The sequence below is a fragment of the Carya illinoinensis genome, chromosome 15 (assembly GCF_018687715.1).
Source record: "Carya illinoinensis cultivar Pawnee chromosome 15, C.illinoinensisPawnee_v1, whole genome shotgun sequence".
Taxonomy (NCBI): Eukaryota; Viridiplantae; Streptophyta; class Magnoliopsida; order Fagales; family Juglandaceae; genus Carya; species Carya illinoinensis.
In genome coordinates, this window is record NC_056766.1 from 1,472,729 (window position 1) to 1,494,057 (window position 21,329).

Below are 21,329 nucleotides of genomic sequence, written 5' to 3' on the forward strand. Positions count from 1 at the left end.
TAAGCGAGATAGTATTTAAATAAATTGTATTTTTATCTTGTGGGTGTTTAGATTATTATTTACTTGCAGTACTGTTTTTGATATCGTAGATTTTGGATGCAGTTGAGGAGGAGGAGGCTCTGCCGGAGGACTGATTTGAAGTTTGGCTTAATTTATTTGGAAATTAAATTATATATTTTAGATTTACGATGTTATTAGAATTAGTAATATTTTTAGTACGCTTGTTTTAAGTGAGATTATATTTAAATAAATTATGGTACTTAGTCGATCGACTTTGTTATTCTACTGTGTTATTTTTGTAGTACACTTTTGCTTGTACACACACTTGACACTTAACAATGGGAGATGTGACCCATGTTATTGTCATCCCAACATCTCGATTTCCACGTATCCGTACGTGAGAGTTGACAGCGTCACAACGTACATGCAATATATATATTTATATAATATTACTCTTCTCATCTTCTTCATTAATGCATTGTTAATTTGTTATTGTTCTGGTTAATTTAGTAGAAAAAATGTGGCATCCAGTTTATCATCCGTGCTATTAGATTCTTACAAGAGACGATTTTTTCGCAGGTGTGTGGTTTTGGCATTACTGTCACTTGGATCGACATCTGAGTTGGGGTATAAACACAGTATTCACAGTGAAAAATGGGGTCACTGCTGAGAGTCTGAGACAAGCATCCACCAACCCCCAGCCTACATGCCACTTGTAAAGTTCCATTAAGATCTTCGCTGGAAAATGATCATCAGGCCGGATGTGTTGGACACGACAAATTGAGAAAATTAGGATCAGTCACGCTAGCTAGACTTGATCATCATCATCATATATTATTGTATGGATAATGATACGTTTACACCCCTATACCACTCATTTACCACCCATCCTCACGTGGCTTTATTTTTTTTTTTTCTAACTCTGCTGCTGCCGGTTACTTTTTCCTTGCGTCAGACTGCTTTACTGCAGATGCTTTGGACTGAAATTTCTCTACAGTGAAGGATGTGATTTGGTCCAGCTGATTGAAACTATTCCTGTCAGAAACATGAATTATCTCGCGCCAAAACATCTCACTTTCAACCCTCTCCTCTACTCTCTCTCTCTCTCTCTCTCTCTCTCTCTCTCTCTCTCTCTCTCTCTCTCTCTCTCTCTCTCAAGTTCATCCAAGCTTTTATTTCTTTACGACGGGAACTGCATTCGTTTCCCGTTCTAAAAAATTTTTCCGTCCGTTTTCCGTGGGTTGCCACCGTCGAGCCCACCATTCGAATCCAGTCAACGTTGAGCCCACTCCTGAAGCCCAGACAACGTCAAGCCCACCCTCCAGCCCAAACATCGGGCCCACTTCCAGCCCACCCCTTCAGCCCAAACGTGAAGACCATCCAGTCAGATCCTCCACGACGCACCACTTACAGTGGGTATAACTTCTGTCTCACTTCCATCGTTACACCTCCTATGATATGAAAAAAAATTAGTTATTCGTGTAATGAAATTCTTAATTTTTGATTGTAATTAATTGAGTATTCACAATGAATTTTTTGATGTATTTTAGACTTCTATGAGTGAATTTAATTTGTTATTAAAATTTTAATTTTTACTTATGTAATCTGTTAAATATTTTTCATACTGAACCATATGTGTATTTGCCTCCAATATAAGTGAATTTAATTTATTATTGTAATTTTCCTTTTTACTTGTGTAATTAGTTGAATATTTTTCACAACAAACCCCACTAGTACAAGTGAATTTAACTTTTTGTAATTTTCATTTTTGCTTGGATTTGATTATCTGGTATTATGCCATGATTGGGGTAGGACAATCATTTTTGCCTACTTTTGTTTGCATAACTTTCTTTAATAGTTTTAGATTCGAAAGTAAAATTTGATGATGAATAAAAAATATACACTATATTTGGAAGTTAAAAAAAAAAAAAAAAAAGACTATCATTTCTAAGATCTAGATATGCTATCATAAAAGGGATTTTATTATATAATTTTAGACATTTTAAATGCTTGCTAGTTGTGGTTTTGACCCATAAATAAAGTTAAACCAAAATAAATGGAAATGATAAATCCGAAATTTTGAATTTGCCTGCTATGAAGTTTAGTAGTGATATATACAAAAAAAATGCATTGGATGTACGATGTGTGTATGTATGTATGTCTTTATTTGTTATGTTATATCTATGTAGGGATGGAACCAAATATTGGAGACGAGGGTGTTGTTGAAGAGCCAAAGGAGGGAATGTCATTTTCATCAATTGAGGAAGTAAGGGCATATTACACGAGGTATGCAAAACAAGTTGGGTTTGGAGTGACAAAACGAAATTCTAAAACTGGAGCCGATGGGCAAATAAGGTATTTCACACTTGCTTGTGTCCGTCAAGGCACGTATGTTAGCAAAGCGTCGAATATTCTTAAACCGAGGCCAATGGAACATAACGGATGCAAGGCAAAGATCAATGCTATATTAGGTTCCGAGGGGAAGTTTCGTTTAACCCATGTTGTCCTTGAGCACAGTCATGTTCTTAGTCCTGGAAAAGCAAGATATATTAGATGTCATAAGAGGTTGGATGAGTCGAGCAAAAGAAAACTAGAATATAATGATATGGCTGGCATTCAATTGAGCAAGAACTACAATTCTTGTGTTGCTGAGGCAGGAGGATATGAGAATCTCACGTTTGGAGAGAGAGATGCGCGAAATTACATACGTGAGGTTAGATTACTTCGGCTTGGGTTAGGAGGCGCCGAAGCACTACAAAACTACTTCACTCGTATGCAGGCACAAAATGATGGTTTTTATTATATTATAGACGTTGATGATGAAACCAGATTGAGGAATGTGTTTTGGGCGGATGCCCGTAGTAGAGCTGCTTATGAATCGTTTGGTGATGTTATAACTTTTGACACGACGTACTTGACCAATTCATACAAAATGCCATTTGCTCCTTTTGTGGGAGTTAATCATCATGGTCAATCGATTTTATTTGGATGTGGCTTGATTTCTGGAGAGGATACGGACACGTTTGTATGGTTATTTGAGTCATGGCTTAAGTGCATGAATGGCCGAGCACCACAAGCCATAATAACAGATCAAGATAAAGCTATGCAAAATGCAATTGCAAGAGTGTTTCCAAAATCTCGACACCGATTTTGCTTGTGGCATATAATGAAAAAGGTTCCCGAAAAATTTGGAGCGTACAGTCAATATGATGACATCAAAAGTCAGCTGCACAGGTATTTGTTTTCCTTGATTATTTCTAGAATACTATGATATTTTGTTGTGGCATATTGTGGGTAATTGACCCATTGATCGTTGGATTGTTCACACAGGTGTGTTTATGACACGTTGAGTCGTGATGAATTCAACAAGTGTTGGCTGCAGCTTCTTGACAATTTTGATTTGCATGATCATTCATGGCTTGAATGGTTATATTCTGAGCGTCATCTATGGGTGCCAGCCTACGTCAGAAATGAATTTTGGGCAGGAATGTCATCTACTCAGCGAAGCGAGGGTATGAATGCATTTTTTGATGATTACGTAAATTCAAAGACAACGTTAAAGCAATTTGTAGATCAATATGATAATGCACTTAGACGCAAAATTGAAAATGAGCTTGCAGCTGACTTTAGTTCATTTCACACGCAAATTCCATGCATAACTTTTTATGGCATTGAGAGACAATTTCAAGCAAGTTATACGAATGCAAAATTTAAAGAAGTTCAAGAAGAGTTAAGAGGTTTGATTTATTGCTGCGCATCATTGATTCAGAGTGAAGGAGGGATTTTTATATACCATGTGGCTGATCAGGTCCAAGTTATAGATGGATTTAGAAAAAGTACAAAATATGTTGTTGAGTTTAATGAGATAGAGTGTGAAGCAAACTGCACATGTCAGTTGTTTGCTTTTAAAGGCATTTTGTGTAGACATGTCATTCGTGTATTGACACTCCATGATAAGGAAGAGTTGCCTGCAAAATACATACTTGATAGATGGAGGAAGGACCTGAAACGAGATTATACGCTTGTTCGAAGTAGCCGCGATGATCTGAGTTATAGTCCAAACGCATACCGAATGAATAAACTAAACAAGGCCTTTTACGAGATTTCTTCAATTGCAGGCACCTCAGATGATGGTTGTGCGAAGTTACTGACTCAATTAAGTAAGTTAAAGCTGGAGTGGGTTGAGGTTCAGCCTGTGTGTGATAATCGGTCTACTGAGTCATTAGGGGTGACAAAGAGATCTGACAAATTAAAAAGTCCAGTTGCTGCTCGTAGTAAAGGTAGGCCAGTTTCTAAAAGGAAACAATCATCAGCTGAGAAAGCGATTAATCGCTTGAAAGCAAGGAAGACTCAAAGGGCTCCGGTAAGTTAGGCAGTTTTTATATTTTGTGTTTCTAATTATATTTTCAAACCTATTTGGCATTAACTGCAATGTCTTGAAATTTTTAAAAGAAGAATAGGTCACACCTAGTCACAATCGCTGTCACAGACGTTAGCTCACCTTGTTTGCCAGAGCGTGATTTTCCTATAGCCTCTACTGCTCAATCGACTATGGTAGTATTGTTGATTTGTTCATTTGTTTTGTTTGAAGATATTTATTATCTGAGAATATTAATTTTGATTATCTTATCTTGCCTTGATAGGTACAACCGTCTTTACAGCTCTTAGACGATGAAGATTTAAATGTCGACATTCGTACGTATATTATATTAATTATATTAAAATTAAATTTTACTTAAAATAGCATAATCATTAGTGTAATAATATATTGCAGGTTTAGGACTGTAGGTCCATTCTTTAGGGCCATCTTGCAAGGAAGTTAATAAATTAAAATAGCCTAGCTGCTGTTTATGATGGAAGGTCATGATATTTAAGATGTCTACGTGCAGGCTTTAGTTGTTAAGGTTCATTTTGCTGATTTTGGTGTAAATGCTAGTCGTATTATTTGCGATGTGGCAATTTTGTGCTCAACCTGGAAGATGGTTATTTGTGGTCTGCCTTGTATTCATTCTCAACAATTGATTTTTGTGCGAAATTTCAAGCTGCTGTAAATTAAACCAACTATATACTCATATGAAAGGTTGAGTTATACTGTGTTGTTACTAGCTTTGGAAGAGTTTCTCATCATAGTTCAGATGAGCTATACATTCATTTTGCCATGCCATCATTTCATTAGTCCTCCAATATATTGCAAAAAATCTATAATAGTTTTTCTTAATATGGAATATTGCCAATAAAAAGCAAAATTGTCAAGATCGGATAACTCAAAATTATGTTTTCTAAGTGGGTTTGGAACAAGTTAAAATAATATTTATTGTTGTTCATATAAATATTTCAAAAAATTAGAATTAATACTTGTTTTCATCCTTCCAAATACAATAAGCATAATCCTCATCTCATTTTTGTCAAATACCATACATATTGAATTTGGCATCAAAGAGAAACTGTCAGGGCAAAAAAACAGAACAAGAGAATAAATACTACTTTTGTCAGTGAGACACACATCAAGCTAAAAAAACAAAGCCATACAGGCGTCACTAAGGAACTTGGATAACAAGGCCATATAGCCACTAGTAATCAAAGTCCAACATCATATACGATATTTTTGACAAAAAACCAGCAAAATATCAAAGATGGTTTGGACTTCATTTTGTGTGCTTCATTATGAATTTGTACTTGATGTCCTCTTCCTTCTATCTCCTTTATTGACCTGCAATCATTAATAGACTATCCTAATTAGCTGTATATTAAGTACATAGGTAATGAATAATGTCATTTACATTATGAGTTAATTTATCTATTGTCAAGGGCCTATTTGGTTTCACAATTTTTGAGAATTTTTTAACATTTGTTTTTATATTGGATTTTATAAAAGAGCAGATAAAATTTTAAATACTATTTAGTCCAAAATATGTTTCGTATTGAATTTTTGGGAGAGTGAAAAACTAAACATGCAACTAAAATTATATATTTTCCTTCCCTTTTATTTCTATTTGTTTCTTACTTTTTGTGCTAAATTTGCAATTCTCCAATCAAGTTGCATGCAGCTTATTAAAAATGCAAAAAAGCTCATGAAAAAAGGATGGATAGTGGCCAAAGCTAAATCAAATCTTACAAAAAAATTTAAAATTAAGTCACCATCCCAACAACACCCGAGAGCTTGGAACAACCACAACCCATCCCAATTCCAGAAATTAACTGCAAGCACCAATTAATTCTTTAGGCCTCGATTATTATCCAAAATCGTGCACCTTAATGCCTCAAAGACAACATCCAGTTACACATACAAGCTCGACCTTGAGATTTCAAGATACCCACTCCAAAATCTGGCTTAAGATTCATTTTAAAGCTCTCAAAAGTTTCAAACAAAAACCAAATACTAATGCTAATAATAAGCTTAATATACAACAAGAATAGCAATAATTTCAGGGATAAGATTCGAGAGCGCCCAAGTCATAAACAAGCAGTACAGGATTGAATATTCAACATTATAACTGAAAAGAGAATACCCTTACAGCGATTGAAGTTTAAGTCAAAAGCTCTCTTGTTCTTCGCATCAATTAGAGAAACAGAAAGAGAGAGAGAGTTGAAGGGGAGGGAGAGAGAAGTATCCTTACCTTTGAAGGCGCTGTTGTCTGATGGCCACACCGCAAGAGTCGCGACTTGAAGGGGAGAGGACGCTGGGATGTTCGTTCTCAGCCTGCGTTAGTGAGAGCCCAACGAAAATGAAAATAAACCGTGGGAGATTTGAATTTCAAAATGAAATTTTATTCTATACGGCAGAAGTAGTCTGACACAAGCAAGAAAATCACATCATTACAAAGAGAAAATTTATAAAAAGTAACCGGCAGCAACAGAGTTGAAAAAAAAAAATAAACAAGACACGTGGAATGGGTGGTAAATGAGTGGTACAGGGGTGTAAACGTATCATTATCCTTATTGTATTGCTTGCGACAGTTAGTTGCAGTAGTACTAGCTAGCGCTGTTGAAGTACGACTCCAATATATTTATTGAAAGCTAGGCAAGTAACGGATATATAATATATATATACGTGTGTGTGTAACAAGCAAGCGAAGTACTGCTTTACCCACTATTCAAAGTTCTTTCTTTATTTTGGTTTTAACACATGATAAAATGATTTTTTTTTTTTTTTGGATGGAGCGTGACAAAATGATTTGAAGCTAGGTGGCTTAGATCTGGAATTGCATATATATATGTGAATCACGTGCATGCCTTGCCTTGATCATGAACTTCGATCGACAGATTCATGCTTCTTTTATTTGAGAATGTTTGGTGGGTTACTATTACAGTTAGTTGACAACTAGATAAAGACTACTAGGTAATTTATAGCTTTGATAGGATCCGTCGTTCATCTTAAAGGTGGATCTCATGCTTGTTCTATATATGTGAAACTTAAGTTAGTTAAGAAAAAGTAGCATCTTTAGGCCGTGTGAAGAGCAGGGCAAGAAAATGAATTCGAAATATAAACTAATTTTAGAGATCATTGTAGGCATTTTGCTTCTTGCTGGACAATTTTTCTGCTTGGTTGAAGGCGATTTGCATTACTATGACTTCGTTGTAAGTACTTCGATATTCCCGCTTTCCTATTCTTCAGTGATATATCAATGATGCATGCATGTTCACTTCCTAAACTTCATCTTGGGAACAGTACCATAACATGATCACCTATTATATATGTCTGTGCTTTCTCCAAAGAGTGGGCTTTTTGTTTTTCCTTTTTTGGGCGCTCAATCATGCATGGGGGTTTGGATTAGAAGGTTTTTAGCGTATTAATCGCAGAGCATTAGCTTAATTAATAATGTATATGGGAGATTGCAAATGAATCACTATCATATTCTCCTTTTTGTAGCTTAAGGAGAAGAACTTCACGAGGCTCTGCAGCACAAAGAGCATGCTGGTTGTAAATGGCAGTTTTCCAGGGCCTGTAATCCATGTTCACAAAGGAGATACGGTCTTTGTAAACGTCCACAACAAAGGATATTATGGTGTCACCATTCACTGGTACTGATCTCTTCTCCTACCATTAATACTTATAACATCCATGCAGCATGCACTTATACTAAGGCTATTAGAATTTATCTAGCCGACCAGCAGTAAACAAGAACCAACATACAAGAATATCATGTTGCGTGCTAACTATTGAAACCAATCAATTCCCTCAGGACATGACTTCATGCAACTCGGTAGATCCACATGAATAACGTACTGAACTAAATAATGTAGGCCTTGTTTGTATCTTTCTCTGGTTAGAATTAAAGCAAGGTCCTAACTACAAGAATTCGATCAGAAAATTTCTTGAAATCCCAATCAATCCTATATATCGGATGATATTATCGTGCAGGCATGGAGTAAAACAACCGAGAAATCCATGGGCGGATGGTCCAGAATATATCACACAATGTCCAATAGAACCAGGTTCAAATTTCACATATGAGGTCATTTTTACTACGGAGGAAGGAACTCTTTGGTGGCATGCCCATAGTGACTGGACGAGATCTAGCGTCCATGGCGCCATTGTTATCTACTCGCCTGATGAAACAACTTATCCATATCCCAAGCCCGATGATGAAGAAATTCTTGTACTCGGTATGTTTAAGTACTCCTTTCCATATACGTACATTCATACATTATATATAATATGTTGGCTGAATTTTCCAGCAGCTAATTTAACACAACAAATTAGCAGCAAAGTGAATATAGAAATTAACAAAAGATCATGATTTTCAATACCATTTCTTAGTCGACATAAATTGCAAACAGGATCGTGGTATCTTGGAGATGTTAACAAGTTAGTAGACGAGGATCTCCAAACTGGTGCAGATACACCGCGTTCAAATTCTTATGTGATCAATGGCCAACCAGGAGATTTGTTGGAATGTTCTAAAGGTACGCACGCATTAATTAAGATTGTGAATTACTAAGAATTAAGCCTTAGCAATTAAATCATCGTCCTCAAATGGCCTAATTAGTAAAAGAATAAGGAGGCCAACTTAAATACATTTTGGTAAAGACATTATGACATGCCCCATTTTTAGGATCATTATACTTATAATCTTGACTATTGATCAAAACTTGCAGCTAGTTTCAATGTTAGTACATTCCATACTTCTTAATTAGGAAAACAACACATTAGACATACACACTATCACACATTAATCTTCATTTGTATCCTAAATTATTACAGTTTTTCTTTACATTTTCCATTGATCAATTTGACTATTAAAATGTTCGATCGATCCAATCAAAATTTTCACTCATCCTTACTGCTATCAGGATACAAATTGAAAAATAGAAGTAGTAGTTTAGGAGAATAAGTGATAATAATTTATAGGTAAAAAAATATAGTTATCCATTAAAACAAGTATAAGATATAAGACCCAAAACATGGAAAAAAAACCAGATTGATATTCCAATTATGTATGATTTTTATCACGTTATGTATAATTTACAGACTCGACATATCGTTGGGTGGTTGATTATGGCAAGACATATCTAGTCCGGATAGTCAATGCAGCCATGAATGCAGAACTCTTCTTTGCAATTGCAAATCATAATCTCACAGTGGTAGGAATGGATGGAAATTACGTGAAGCCCATAAACACAGATTATGTAGTGATAAGCCCTGGACAAACCATGAATGTCCTGCTCACGGCGAACCAGTCTCTCGGCCATTACTACATTGCCGCCAGACAGTATGATAGTGCCCGGCCGGATGTCACAGATTACGATCAAACCAATGCGACAGCAATTCTTATGTACAGTGGCAATTATACTGCTCCCAACCATCCTGTCTTCCCTGCCAGCCTGCCTACCTACGAGGACTTCATTGCTGCTGACATGTTTTTGGACCGCCTTAGGAGCTTAGCAAGCGAAGATTACCCTGTAGATGTCCCACTAAATGTAACAACCAAAATGTATATCACAGTTGAAATGAACCAGATTCTCTGTCCAAATGAAACCTGTGAGGGGATCAATGGCAACAGGCTTTCTTCAAGCTTAAATAACATCAGTTTTGTGAACCCCAGCACTGATATACTGATGGCCTATTACAGGTATATACAAATGTGCTCTTACTTTTATTTAATTTACTTCCATTGATAGGGTTTTTTTTTTTTTTTTTTTTTTTTTTTTTTTTTTTTTTTTTTTTTTTTTTTTATGCACGTTTGACATTGATCATTTGAAAATACGAAACAGGAACTTGAGTGCTGGAGTATACACCGATGATTTTCCAAACTGGCCACCATCTATGTTTAACTTTACTCAGGAAGATTTGCCGTTTAACACTACAGTACCAATTCAAGGGACCAAAGTTAAGATGTTGAACTACGATGAAGAGGTGGAAATAACATTTCAAGGGACAGAAGTACTAAATGCATCAGAGAATCATCCAATGCACGTGCATGGTCATAGCTTTTACGTGGTTGGATCAGGTTATGGCAATTTCAATAATGAGACTGATCCCAAATCCTATAACTTGGTTGATCCACTTGAAGTGAGTACCATAGGAGTCCCCAAAAACGGATGGGCTACCATCAGATTCAAAGCAAATAATCCTGGTAATTAATTAATTAAGCTCTTTAACGTTTTGCTATATATATCTTCATCTTGAGTTTTTGGGTTCATTAATTTTCATACATACACCAGAAAAACTTGCTCTAATTCTTTGAATGATTTACATATACCAGGAGTATGGTTTTGGCACTGCCATTTAGATCGACATCTTAGCTGGGGGATGAACACTGTAATGATAGTGAAGAATGGTGGCACTCCTGAGACAAGTATTCGCCCACCCCCTCCTTATATGCCTGCTTGTAATGTACCCTACCTCCCTTGGATCGAAGATTTCGATGATTCTAGTCGCGAAGATGTGTATTAGTTATTAATTATTAATTATAGAAAAAATTTAGTTGTAAGTATAATTGCATATTAATATGTACATTAATTTAATGTAATTGATCAAAAAGTAGATTTTATTGAAAACAGTACTAATTTAAATTTTAAATATAAAAAAATTAGTATTGATATATATATTAGTACACGATTTTACTTATAGGTAACAAAACTCTTAATTATAAGCTATGCACATAGCTAGGAGCAAATATGTTGGACGGTCTGTTGATTTTCTCCGGTCTGATCATACTTCAAAATAAATAAATAAAACGATGTTTATGGTAGAAACAAAATTTGTCCTATATATTTGGAAATCGAACCGAGTCGTTCAGATTTGACTTGAATTGCTAGCTAGGCAGCCAACATTCCTAACTAGACCCACGGAAAACAAAGAATATCAGGTCTCTGATCTGGATTCGTGGGAGACTTGCAGACGACCAGGAACCGCAGCGGCCTCGAGTCAAAAATTTTCGTTGGAAATATGCAAGTCTACCATGAATCCAGGAAGTCTACCTAATATATTCCAGGAAGTAAGAAATACGCGCGTTCTATAATAATGAAATAAAATATTATTCTTTTAATTATTTTATAAGCTGTACTATAATAAGTCTCATGAAAAATAGTGTATTAATAATGATTGTGTCTTAATTAGGATGTTTTTATGCCCAAACTTACACCATTTAACGTTTATTGTTATACAAAAAACATCATAAATATTTTTATTTGATATCATTGGTGACCACACCCACAATGATAAATATTAATTTTTTAACTTTTTTTTTCTTCTTTTCAACATTTTTTAAACATCTGTAAATACTTTTTAAAAAATAAAAAATAAAAATATTAATATATTAATAGTCACTTCTTTAACAATTAATTAAAAAATAAAATACATGAGCAATTAAATTATGAAAACAAACTCAAACGACATAGTATTACTTTATATGATGTAAAACTCCAGATTTATGTGAATTTACACACTAAATATATGAGACCAACTCGTATCTCATAACACACCTTGAAAGGAAAACAAAGCAATATATATATACATATATATATATACACACAACTCCCCTGATATATATATATATATATATATGCTCTCCAATCAAATAAATAATATTATTCCCCATACTTTCTTCATAATTTAATTTAATTTGGGTGTTCGGGAAAAAGTGGACAGCGACTTCATTTGGGCCAAAGAAGAAAAGGTCATATGCACGTGTATATAGTTTGGCTTATAGACAGGCCAGGCGTTGACTTGAATGGGTAGCCAACCGACATTAATTCCTCCAGGAGGGTACAAGGAAAACCCAGGATACTTTGAAGGTTGGTTAATAGTGGATTAACAGTTGGGACTTTCTTCGTAGCTGCGAGTTGAGAACCTTAGTTTGAAAACATGAAAAAGTAAATTAAAAAGGAAAAAGCTAGTATGCCGGCTACGATGTACAGTTCAAACCTAAGGTGTATTGTTTGATATATTAATAAATTAATATTTCTTTTATTTTTAAATATATTAAAAAAACCCATTAAAAAAATTAAAACCTGACGACGACGAGCGATATCAACTTGCGGGATAGTAATCCAATCCAATTAAAAACAATACTGCTACATACCCTGGGGCGTAACCCCGTCATGTCCTCATGACTGATGTGGCAGTTGTCAGCCGGTAAATAAAAAATTAAAAAAATTAAAAAAGAGGAAAAAGGCAAAGAAAGCAAAGTTGAACACGGGAGGAAGCTTTTGACATGATTTTGAAGAGAAGCGAGCAAAGGTCAAAACCGGAACCTCCCATCGCCAACAAGCTTGAACTTGATTTTTCTGTTCTTTCATCTGTATTTGTGAGTAAGTAAGAGAACGGTTGGTTAATCTTTGAAGAACAGTAAAGAAAATTGTGCAGGATCTCAAAACCCCAAGCAGAGACGTTGCCGAGGAGCTAGAACTGGCTTTTAGCTTATTCTTTCATCTGCATTTGTGGGTAAGAGAACGGTTTTAACTGAGTTTGTCTTTAAACATTTGATCTGGGTTGTTGTTACACATTTTCTCGTTTGTTTATTTGTTCTCCTTTGTTATTGTTTTTTTTTTTTTTTTGGCATTTTCTATTGCTTAGTACTGGGTTTTTTTTGGTATTTTCAATAGCTTAGTTTCCGATTGAAATGGGGTTGCTAGAGAGGGGATGTGTGATCTTTATATTCTGTATGATGGGGTTCCTTCGTATATATATCGGCCTTACCCTACTTAATTAATTTTATGGGAAAGTTATAATATTTCTTTGATTTGGCCCCTAGTACTTAACGCGTATTAATTAGTTAAGATGGATTGTTAGCAGACAAAAAAAAAATTATGAAGAATCTAAGCAAGTCAGCTAAACCATAAAACAAATTATCTTCATTGATTTTTGTTTCATATATAATTGAAGCTAGCAAGCTTCAGTTTGTAACTTAAGTAAAAAAAGATCACTAACCTCTTCATTATTATTTTGATAAGGTAGGGTGGCCAGGTGGGGATGATCTCCATGTAGACTCCTCCAAGCTCTCTTATGAGAAAGGAGACAAATGATCCTTTCAAATCACTAACTTCTGCATATTAATTATGCAGATGAGTGCCATGTTACCGTTTACTTAAAGCAAAGGACCAACATAAGTAGCTACTATACGATTTGATTGATAGCCTGATTTTTGTCTTCATTTTGCTTCAACTCCAAAATGCACTAACATAGATATTCGAGATCCCAGCTTGTCAACTTCTATGGAGTTCATTCCATATGAATAGAGTCCATTTGGTGCCATTCCTTATTCTCTTTGGTTGTTACTTGAGGTTGCAATTAATACCATGTGTTCATTTGATTAAATGCCTTTAAAAAGTATTTAAGATTTCATATTTATGTTGAATTACTTAATTTGTGGTAGTTCTATTATATTTTTCAAGCATGGGAAACGAGAAAGAACAGCCAACTATGCAAACATCATTTAGCTCAAATCCTCCATCGGAGTTATGTATCTTATATAATTGTGCACTTCAATAACATTGGTACTGTTGATATTTCTTTTTTGAAAATATATCAATAACTTTATCTAATAATGTTAGGCCATACCATCAACTAGTGAAAACATTCCAACTTACATACCTGGTTACTTTGGACCAGTGCCTACGTGGTCACCAACTTTTCTACCATATCTGGCTGGTAACCAATATCCAATCAACATACAAATAGTGATAACTTGTAGCTCGATTTATTCTTAATAAGTTGGCTTTTTTGCAACTATTACAAAAATAAGGTGGCTTAATTGTAGCAGTTTAATTGATGAGCTTTTACAATTTGTTGCAGAATTCTGGTTACTCTTTTCAACATATCATGGAACCTTCGACTCTTATCAGCAATATAAGCTCTGCCACGAGCAAGATAGTTAGTTCAGAACTTGATAATAAAGCTGATGGTGGGGGAATCTGAAGCGCCATGTGGATCTCCTATAGTTGAATAGCGTACTAAGGAATGACCAAATCATACGGAATCTAATAGTGGCAGTCCCTTGAAATCTCAAAATATCCAAGTGGTTGATGATGATACAATTGAGGAGCCAAAGTCGGAAATGGAGTTTAATTCCCTTGAAGAGCTATTATGTTATTATAAGGAATATGGTAAAAAATGCGGGTTTGGAGTGATGACAAAACGGACTAATAGGGAAGAAGATGACTTTGTTAGATACATCACTCTTTGTTGTACCCGTGGTGGGAAGGCCCGGAATAGGACGTTGAATGTTGCCAAGTCACATCCGACAGGAAAGACAGAATGTAAAGCAAGGTTTAATGCCTTAAGGCAAGATGGAGTGCTGAGGTTGACGACATTACATAATATCCATAACCATGGCCTCAGTCCAAAGAAATCCTGCTTTTGTCAATGTAATAGAGAAGTTAGTGATGCCGTAAAAAGGGTCCTAGATACCAATGATTTGGTTGGCATCCGAGTGAGTAAGAGTTACGAATCTCTCATTGTTGGAGCTGGTGGATTCGAGAATCTCCTATTTCTCGAGAAGGATTGTCGCAATTATATTGACAAGACAAGACATCTACGACTTGGCGTAGGTGGTGATAGAGCGCTTCGACAGCATTTTTTACGGATGCAATACAAAAATCTTGGATTTTTTTATATGATGAACATAGATGATGATGGGAGGTTAAAGAACGTCTTTTGGGAAGACCCCCATAGTAGAGCAGCGTACTAATATTTCAGCGATGTGGTGACATCCGACACCACATACCTAATAAATCGATATGGGATGCCCTTTGCACCATTTGTTGGTGTAAACCACCATAGGCAATCAATTCTATTGGGAGCCGGCTTGATTTCTAGTGAGGATACCGAGAAATTTGATTAGTTATTTGAGACATGGTTGCAATGCATGGATGGTATCGCTCCGAAAGCTATTATTACTAATCAAGATATAGCGATGAAAAATGCAATCACTCTTGTCTTTCCAAATACCCGGCATAGATTTTGTCTTTAGCATATACTGAAGAAAGTTCTCGAGAAACTTGGCTCATATGGTTCCTACAAAATTGGGATGAAAAGTGCCTTGATGAAATGTATATATGACACCCAACGTGTTGATGAGTTTGAGAAGTGTTGGGATGAGTTGCTTACCACTTACAACTTGTATGAGAATGCGTGGTTGCAGAGCCTATACGTTGAGTGTGAATATTGGGTATCGGCATTTTTGAAGGAGTGTTTTTGAGTTGGAATGAGTACAACGCAGCGAAGAGAGAGCATGAATACATTCTTTGACGGTTATGTACATTCTAGGACAAACTTAAAGGAGTTTGTAGACCAATTTGATAACGCGTTGAAAAAAAAGATTGAGAATGAAAATCTCGCAGACTTCCAGTTATTTAATGTCACAATCCCCAACATATTTCGATCTCTGATTGAAAAGAGATTTCAAGAGTTGTACACAATTGCTAAGTTCAAGGAAGTTCAGCAGCAAGTCAACGGTATCATTGACTTGAATCCAAAGTTACATAAAAGTGATGGTGCAGTAAAGACATATATGGTTGAGGACGAAATAGCTTTGGAGGAGTTCACTAAGTTGGTTCGGCATTTTGTGGACTTTAGTGAGGATGTTTGGCTTTGGATGGTTGAGCATCCGCCAACCCCAAGCCCATATGCCACCTTGTAAAATTCCATTAAAATCTTCACTGGAAAATGATCATCAGCATGTTTTGGACACGACAAATTAAGAAAATGAGGATCAGTCACGCAAGCTAGATAGCTTGATCATCATCATCACATATGCCACCTTGATCATCATCACCCAAGTTCTACAGTCACTGCCCAATTGTCTTGATTTCAGATCTTCAACTAACATGGCATGCCACGTGACTTTTTTATTTTTTTTAAAAAGAACAAAAAAAAAAAAACAAAAACAACAACAAACCAAATTTTCATATGCCAACGGCAACAAACACCCAAACCCTATATCGACACTCATCTATCCAAACCAGACCACAACCATGGCTTCTTTCTTGGCTAACGGTACTATTTAACATTTATCTCCCAAAAGATCCAGACCCAACTATGAATCACCTAAACTCCCAAGAGCGTTTTGCCCAAAACCCCCAATTCCCAAGTTCCAAAACCCCAAAATCCCAGCTTAAAGGCCTTTCAAGATTCCAATGGATGTCCTTCTTGGAGCAGAGCTAACGTTGATGGAGGCTTCAATTTGGGAGAGGGTGGAGTTCGGGAGTTGAAGCTTGAAATAGATCCATGGTTTGGGAGAGGGTGGCATGTGGAGCAGATCTATTTTTTCCTTCTTAGATCAAAGACAAATTTTTTTAATATTAAAACATGCCACATGGTATGGGCCTTGTCAGTCAGGATGGAGTATCGGGAGGATTTATCTGTGGGCGTAGCTTTTTCCAGGCCTTATTGTATTGCTTGTGACAGTTAGTTGCAGTAGTACTAGCGCTGTTAAATTACGATTCTAATATATTTAGAGAAATTTTATTTAAAGTTTTTATTTAGAAATTATATATGTAGGTCTTTTATTAAATGAGAAAATACATTATTTTAGGATGGATAATTTTATAATTTTAAAAATTATTAAAGATAAAATTGCCTAAACTTACATTAAGTGTTTTCAAATAGAGAGTATACGTAGTAATGTATATTTATTAAAAGAGGCAAGTAATGAATATTCAAGTGAAGTACTGCTTCACCCTCTATTCAAAGTTCTTTCTTTATTTTGGTTTGAACACGTGATGAAATGATTTGAAGCTAGGTGAATCACGTGCATGTCTTGCTTGATCTTCGACAGCTTGATGCTTTTTTTATTTAAGAATGTATGGTGAGTTACCATTACAGGTAGTTCACAGCTAGACATGCACGTGATTCATGCACCCAGCTTTAAGAAGATTACGAGGTAATTTATAGCTTTGATAGGATCCGTCGTTTATCTTAAACCTGGGTGGATCTCATGCTTGTTCTATACATTTAAAAATTATCGAAGTTAAGAAAAAGTAGCATCTTTAGGCCGTGTGAAGATCAGGGCATGAAAATGAATTCGAAATATACACTACTTTTAGAGATCATTGTGGGAATTATGCTTCTTGCTGGACAGTTTTTCTGCATGGTTGAAGGCGATGTGCATTACTATGACTTCGTTGTAAGTACTTTGATACCACTTTTCCTATCCTTTAGTGATATATCAATCATGCATGGACGGTCATTTCCTAAATTTCAGCTTGGGAACAGTACCATAACATGATCACCTATCATATGTGTCTGTGCTTTCTCCAAATTGTGCGCTTTCTGTTTTTCCTTTTTTGGACACTCAATCATGGGGGTTTGGAATAGAAGCTTTAATTTTAGTGGATTAATCGCAGAGCATTGGCTTATTAATTAATATTGTAAATGATTCAATATCATATACTCTTTTTTGTAGCTTAAGGAGAAGAACTTCACGAGGCTCTGCAGCACAAAGAGCATGCTGGTTGTTAATGGCAGTTTTCCAGGCCCAGTAATCCGTGTTCACAAAGGGGATACGGTCTTCGTTAACGTCCACAACCAAGGATATTATGGTGTCACTATTCACTGGTACTGATCTCTCTCACTCGCGGCTCCCTGGCGCGGGGGAGGGGGCCACAGTACACAATACATTATTGCACAAAACACAAAATATTATATATCTGTAATCCGGTGGCCGGTTACAAGCCGCGACAAAATTAAAGGCAACGTTTGATTTAGGAAAGTTTTTCAATTAAGATAGAGTGAATTTCAAAGAATTTACTCCATCTTAATTCTACCAATCATTAGTAAAATATTAAAATCAAAACAAATTTTACAAATACGTACAAAAACAAAAAAACTTTAAAAAAAATTATATTAATTCAAATATCGAATATCTTATAGTTGAATTAATATATAGTTAGACATATTGTAGTACTCATGTATTTATAAAGGGCAGAATTAGATTTTTGAGTGTTTTGCCCTTAATCATGTGTGTGTGTGTGTATGACACACTTAACACTTGTATGTATGGATTTATACAACTAATATTTAGGTATATATATGAAGTCATTAATCGATGTATGGTAACGTTATGGATAATATGACAGGCATGGTGTTAAGCAGCCAAGAAATCCATGGTCAGATGGTCCAGAATACATAACACAATGTCCGATTCAATCCGGAACAAACTTCACATATGAAGTTATATTTTCTGAGGAGGAGGGAACCCTTTGGTGGCATGCTCATAGTGATTGGACACGAGCAACTGTTCATGGTGCCATAGTTGTCCTGCCGGCTATTGGTTCCGCCTATCCATTTCCCAAGCCGGATGGAGAAGAAGTTGTTGTGCTCGGTATGGTACTTTGACAAACATATAAAACAAATCAATTTGTAAGTTTTTTTTTTTTTTAGCCACTCAATATACCATTTAATTAAGTACTGAGTTGTACAATAAGAAGAAACATTTCTTTTTATTTTTTTATAATTATAATAAATTACACGACAAATAGTATTGTATGTAATATTGATATATATACCAAGCTTGTAATTAGTAAAATTATATATGTATATATAGATCTACACATGATGTTCGACTTTCGAGTCAAATGAAATTAATATGGCAATGTAGAAGCATGCATATATATATATATAATCCCATTAGTTTATTTAATGTTTCTTTATTAATCGAACATGCAGCGGCCTGGTATAAAGGAAATTTGAAGGAATTGGTAGATGAGGCCATGGAAGACGGTACCGACTTGCCACATTCTGATGCATATACCATAAACGGCGAACCAGGAGATTTTTGCGATTGCTCCAACGGTATGTCTTTCACTTCTTATTGAATTGGCAGCTCGAGGATCAAGCCGATCGAATCGAGGCAGTACCGTAAAAACATGATGCATTCTCATATATTTGTTAAAATATAATTTTAAAGATAGATAGAGCTTAGAATTAGAATTCAAATTCAAGTTTCTAATAATTTTTTAATGCACATTACTCGTCGGCCATGAGACTCTATGGTAAATTCAATATGATCTTTGGAACCACCTACATACGTACTAGAATCCGATTCAACCATGCAGTATCTTAATAATATTATTGCAGGAACGGCGTACCGTTGGATGGTTGATTATGGCAAAACCTATCTTCTTCGAGTTGTTAATGGTATCATGAATGCAGAAAACTTCTTTGCAATTGCTCAACACAATTTCACAGTTGTTGGGATGGATGGTCATTACATCAAACCCATTGCAACGAGTTATATCATGATAAGCCCAGGACAAACAATGGACATTTTACTCACAGCAAACCAGTCTCTTGGCTCTTATTACATGGCTACTAGACAATTCTCGAGCGAGGATGCCACCGTCACTGGATTTGACCATGCCAATGTGACAGCAATTCTCGAATACAGAGGAAATTATACTTCCCCATCGCCTCCCTTCTTTCCGATTACACTTCCTATGTACTTGGACTTCTACGCAGCCTTGAAATTCACCAAAAGTATAAGAAGCTTGGCAAGCCAAGACTATCCGATAAACGTCCCCATGAACGTAACCACAAGAATGTACGTAACAGCTTCCATGAATACGATGATTTGCACAAGCTGCTCTGGAGCGGACGATGATCAAATCATAGCTTCAAGCTTGAATAACATAAGTTGGGCCAACCCACATATTGATGTTCTACAAGCCTACTACAGGTCCAGCTTCTTCTCTGTCTTCCTCTGTTTTGCTCTTGGTCGGTATATATCTACGTACTGCACATATGCTGAAAATATGATTAGGTTGAATCGAAACTTTTACACAGGAATATTAGTGGGGTGTATACCACGGACTTCCCGGACTTCCCGCTTTCATTCTACAACTTTACAGGCGATGAATTTGAAGATAACCTTGACAAAACTGTGCAAGGGACCAAGGTGAAGGTGCTGAAATATAACGAATCAGTGGAGATAGTTTTTCAAGGGACCAACCTGATTAAAGGCTCGGTGAATCATCCGATGCATCTGCACGGATATAGCTTCTACGTGGTTGGAACAGGAGGTGGTAATTTCAACAATGAAACCGACCCAAAAGAGTTTAATTTGGTTGATCCTCCCGAGGTGACAACCTTTGGGGTCCCTAAGCTTGGATGGGTTGCCATCAGATTCGTGGCAAAAAATCCAGGTATACGTACGTACATGCAATATATAATACTTTCTCATCTTCTAATTCATTAATGCACTATTTAATTTGTTATTGATCTGGTTAATTTAGTAGAAAAAATGTGGCATCTAGTTTATCATACCTGCAATTAGATGCTTACAAGAGACGATTTTTTGGCAGGTGTGTGGTTTTGGCACTGTCACTTGGATCGACATCTGAGTTGGGGTATGAACACAGTATTCATAGTGAAAAATGGGGGCACAGCTGAGACAAGCATCCGCCAGCCCCCAGCCTACATGCCGCCTTGTAAAGTTCCATTAAAATCTTCGCTGGAAAATGATCATCGGGATGTGTTGGACACGACAAATTAAGAAAATTAGGATCAGTTACGCTAGCTAGATAGCTTGATCATGATCATCATATATTATTGTATTGCTTGCGACAGTTAGTTGCAGTAGTACTAACCGTTGAAGTGCGGACTCTTCGGTCTATATTTAATGAAAGGAAATAAAAGTTTGATTTATCACATTAATAATGGCCACCAACAACCCTTAAGATCGATCTAGATCTAAAGAGATCTAACCTCGAGCAGCGTTGTAAACCCCCGCTTCTAGCTGAGACCGGAGGTTCATAATTAATATTTCCTTAAGTAACTCACCAACCGCTGCAAAGGGTAATTAATTGCCACGTTTAATGCACAGTGCATAATATGTATTTTTTTCTTCCTATATATATACTAAGACAAGATCAACGTGCAAAAAACA

General features: G+C 36.0%; 2 protein-coding genes and 1 long non-coding RNA gene across 3 annotated transcripts; 2 read left to right on the forward strand and 1 right to left on the reverse strand.

Moving 5' to 3' along the window:
• Window positions 1-2,124: 2,124 nt before the first annotated feature.
• LOC122296037 (protein FAR1-RELATED SEQUENCE 5-like) lies at window positions 2,125-4,372 on the forward strand. Its single transcript, XM_043105422.1, has 2 exons — window positions 2,125-3,234; window positions 3,331-4,372. The coding sequence occupies exons 1-2, from the start codon at window positions 2,126-2,128 to the stop codon at window positions 4,370-4,372; spliced, it is 2,151 nt and encodes a 716-aa protein (XP_042961356.1). The 5' UTR covers window position 2,125.
• A 1,002-nt stretch (window positions 4,373-5,374) lies between these two features.
• LOC122297745 lies at window positions 5,375-7,194 on the reverse strand. Its single transcript, XR_006238874.1, has 2 exons — window positions 6,618-7,194; window positions 5,375-5,710 (listed from the first exon to the last, which is right to left on the reverse strand). It is a non-coding gene; the product is annotated as an uncharacterized LOC122297745 (long non-coding RNA).
• Window positions 7,195-7,377: 183 nt separating this feature from the next.
• Window positions 7,378-20,980, forward strand: LOC122296038. Its single transcript, XM_043105423.1, has 16 exons — window positions 7,378-7,578; window positions 7,871-8,022; window positions 8,363-8,607; window positions 8,782-8,907; window positions 9,473-10,073; window positions 10,216-10,577; window positions 10,707-10,896; window positions 14,432-15,085; window positions 15,713-16,043; window positions 17,403-17,570; window positions 17,850-18,001; window positions 18,523-18,767; window positions 19,112-19,237; window positions 19,523-20,120; window positions 20,228-20,586; window positions 20,746-20,980. The coding sequence occupies exons 1-16, from the start codon at window positions 7,471-7,473 to the stop codon at window positions 20,934-20,936; spliced, it is 4,608 nt and encodes a 1,535-aa protein (XP_042961357.1). The 5' UTR covers window positions 7,378-7,470; the 3' UTR covers window positions 20,937-20,980.
• Window positions 20,981-21,329: the final 349 nt, after the last annotated feature.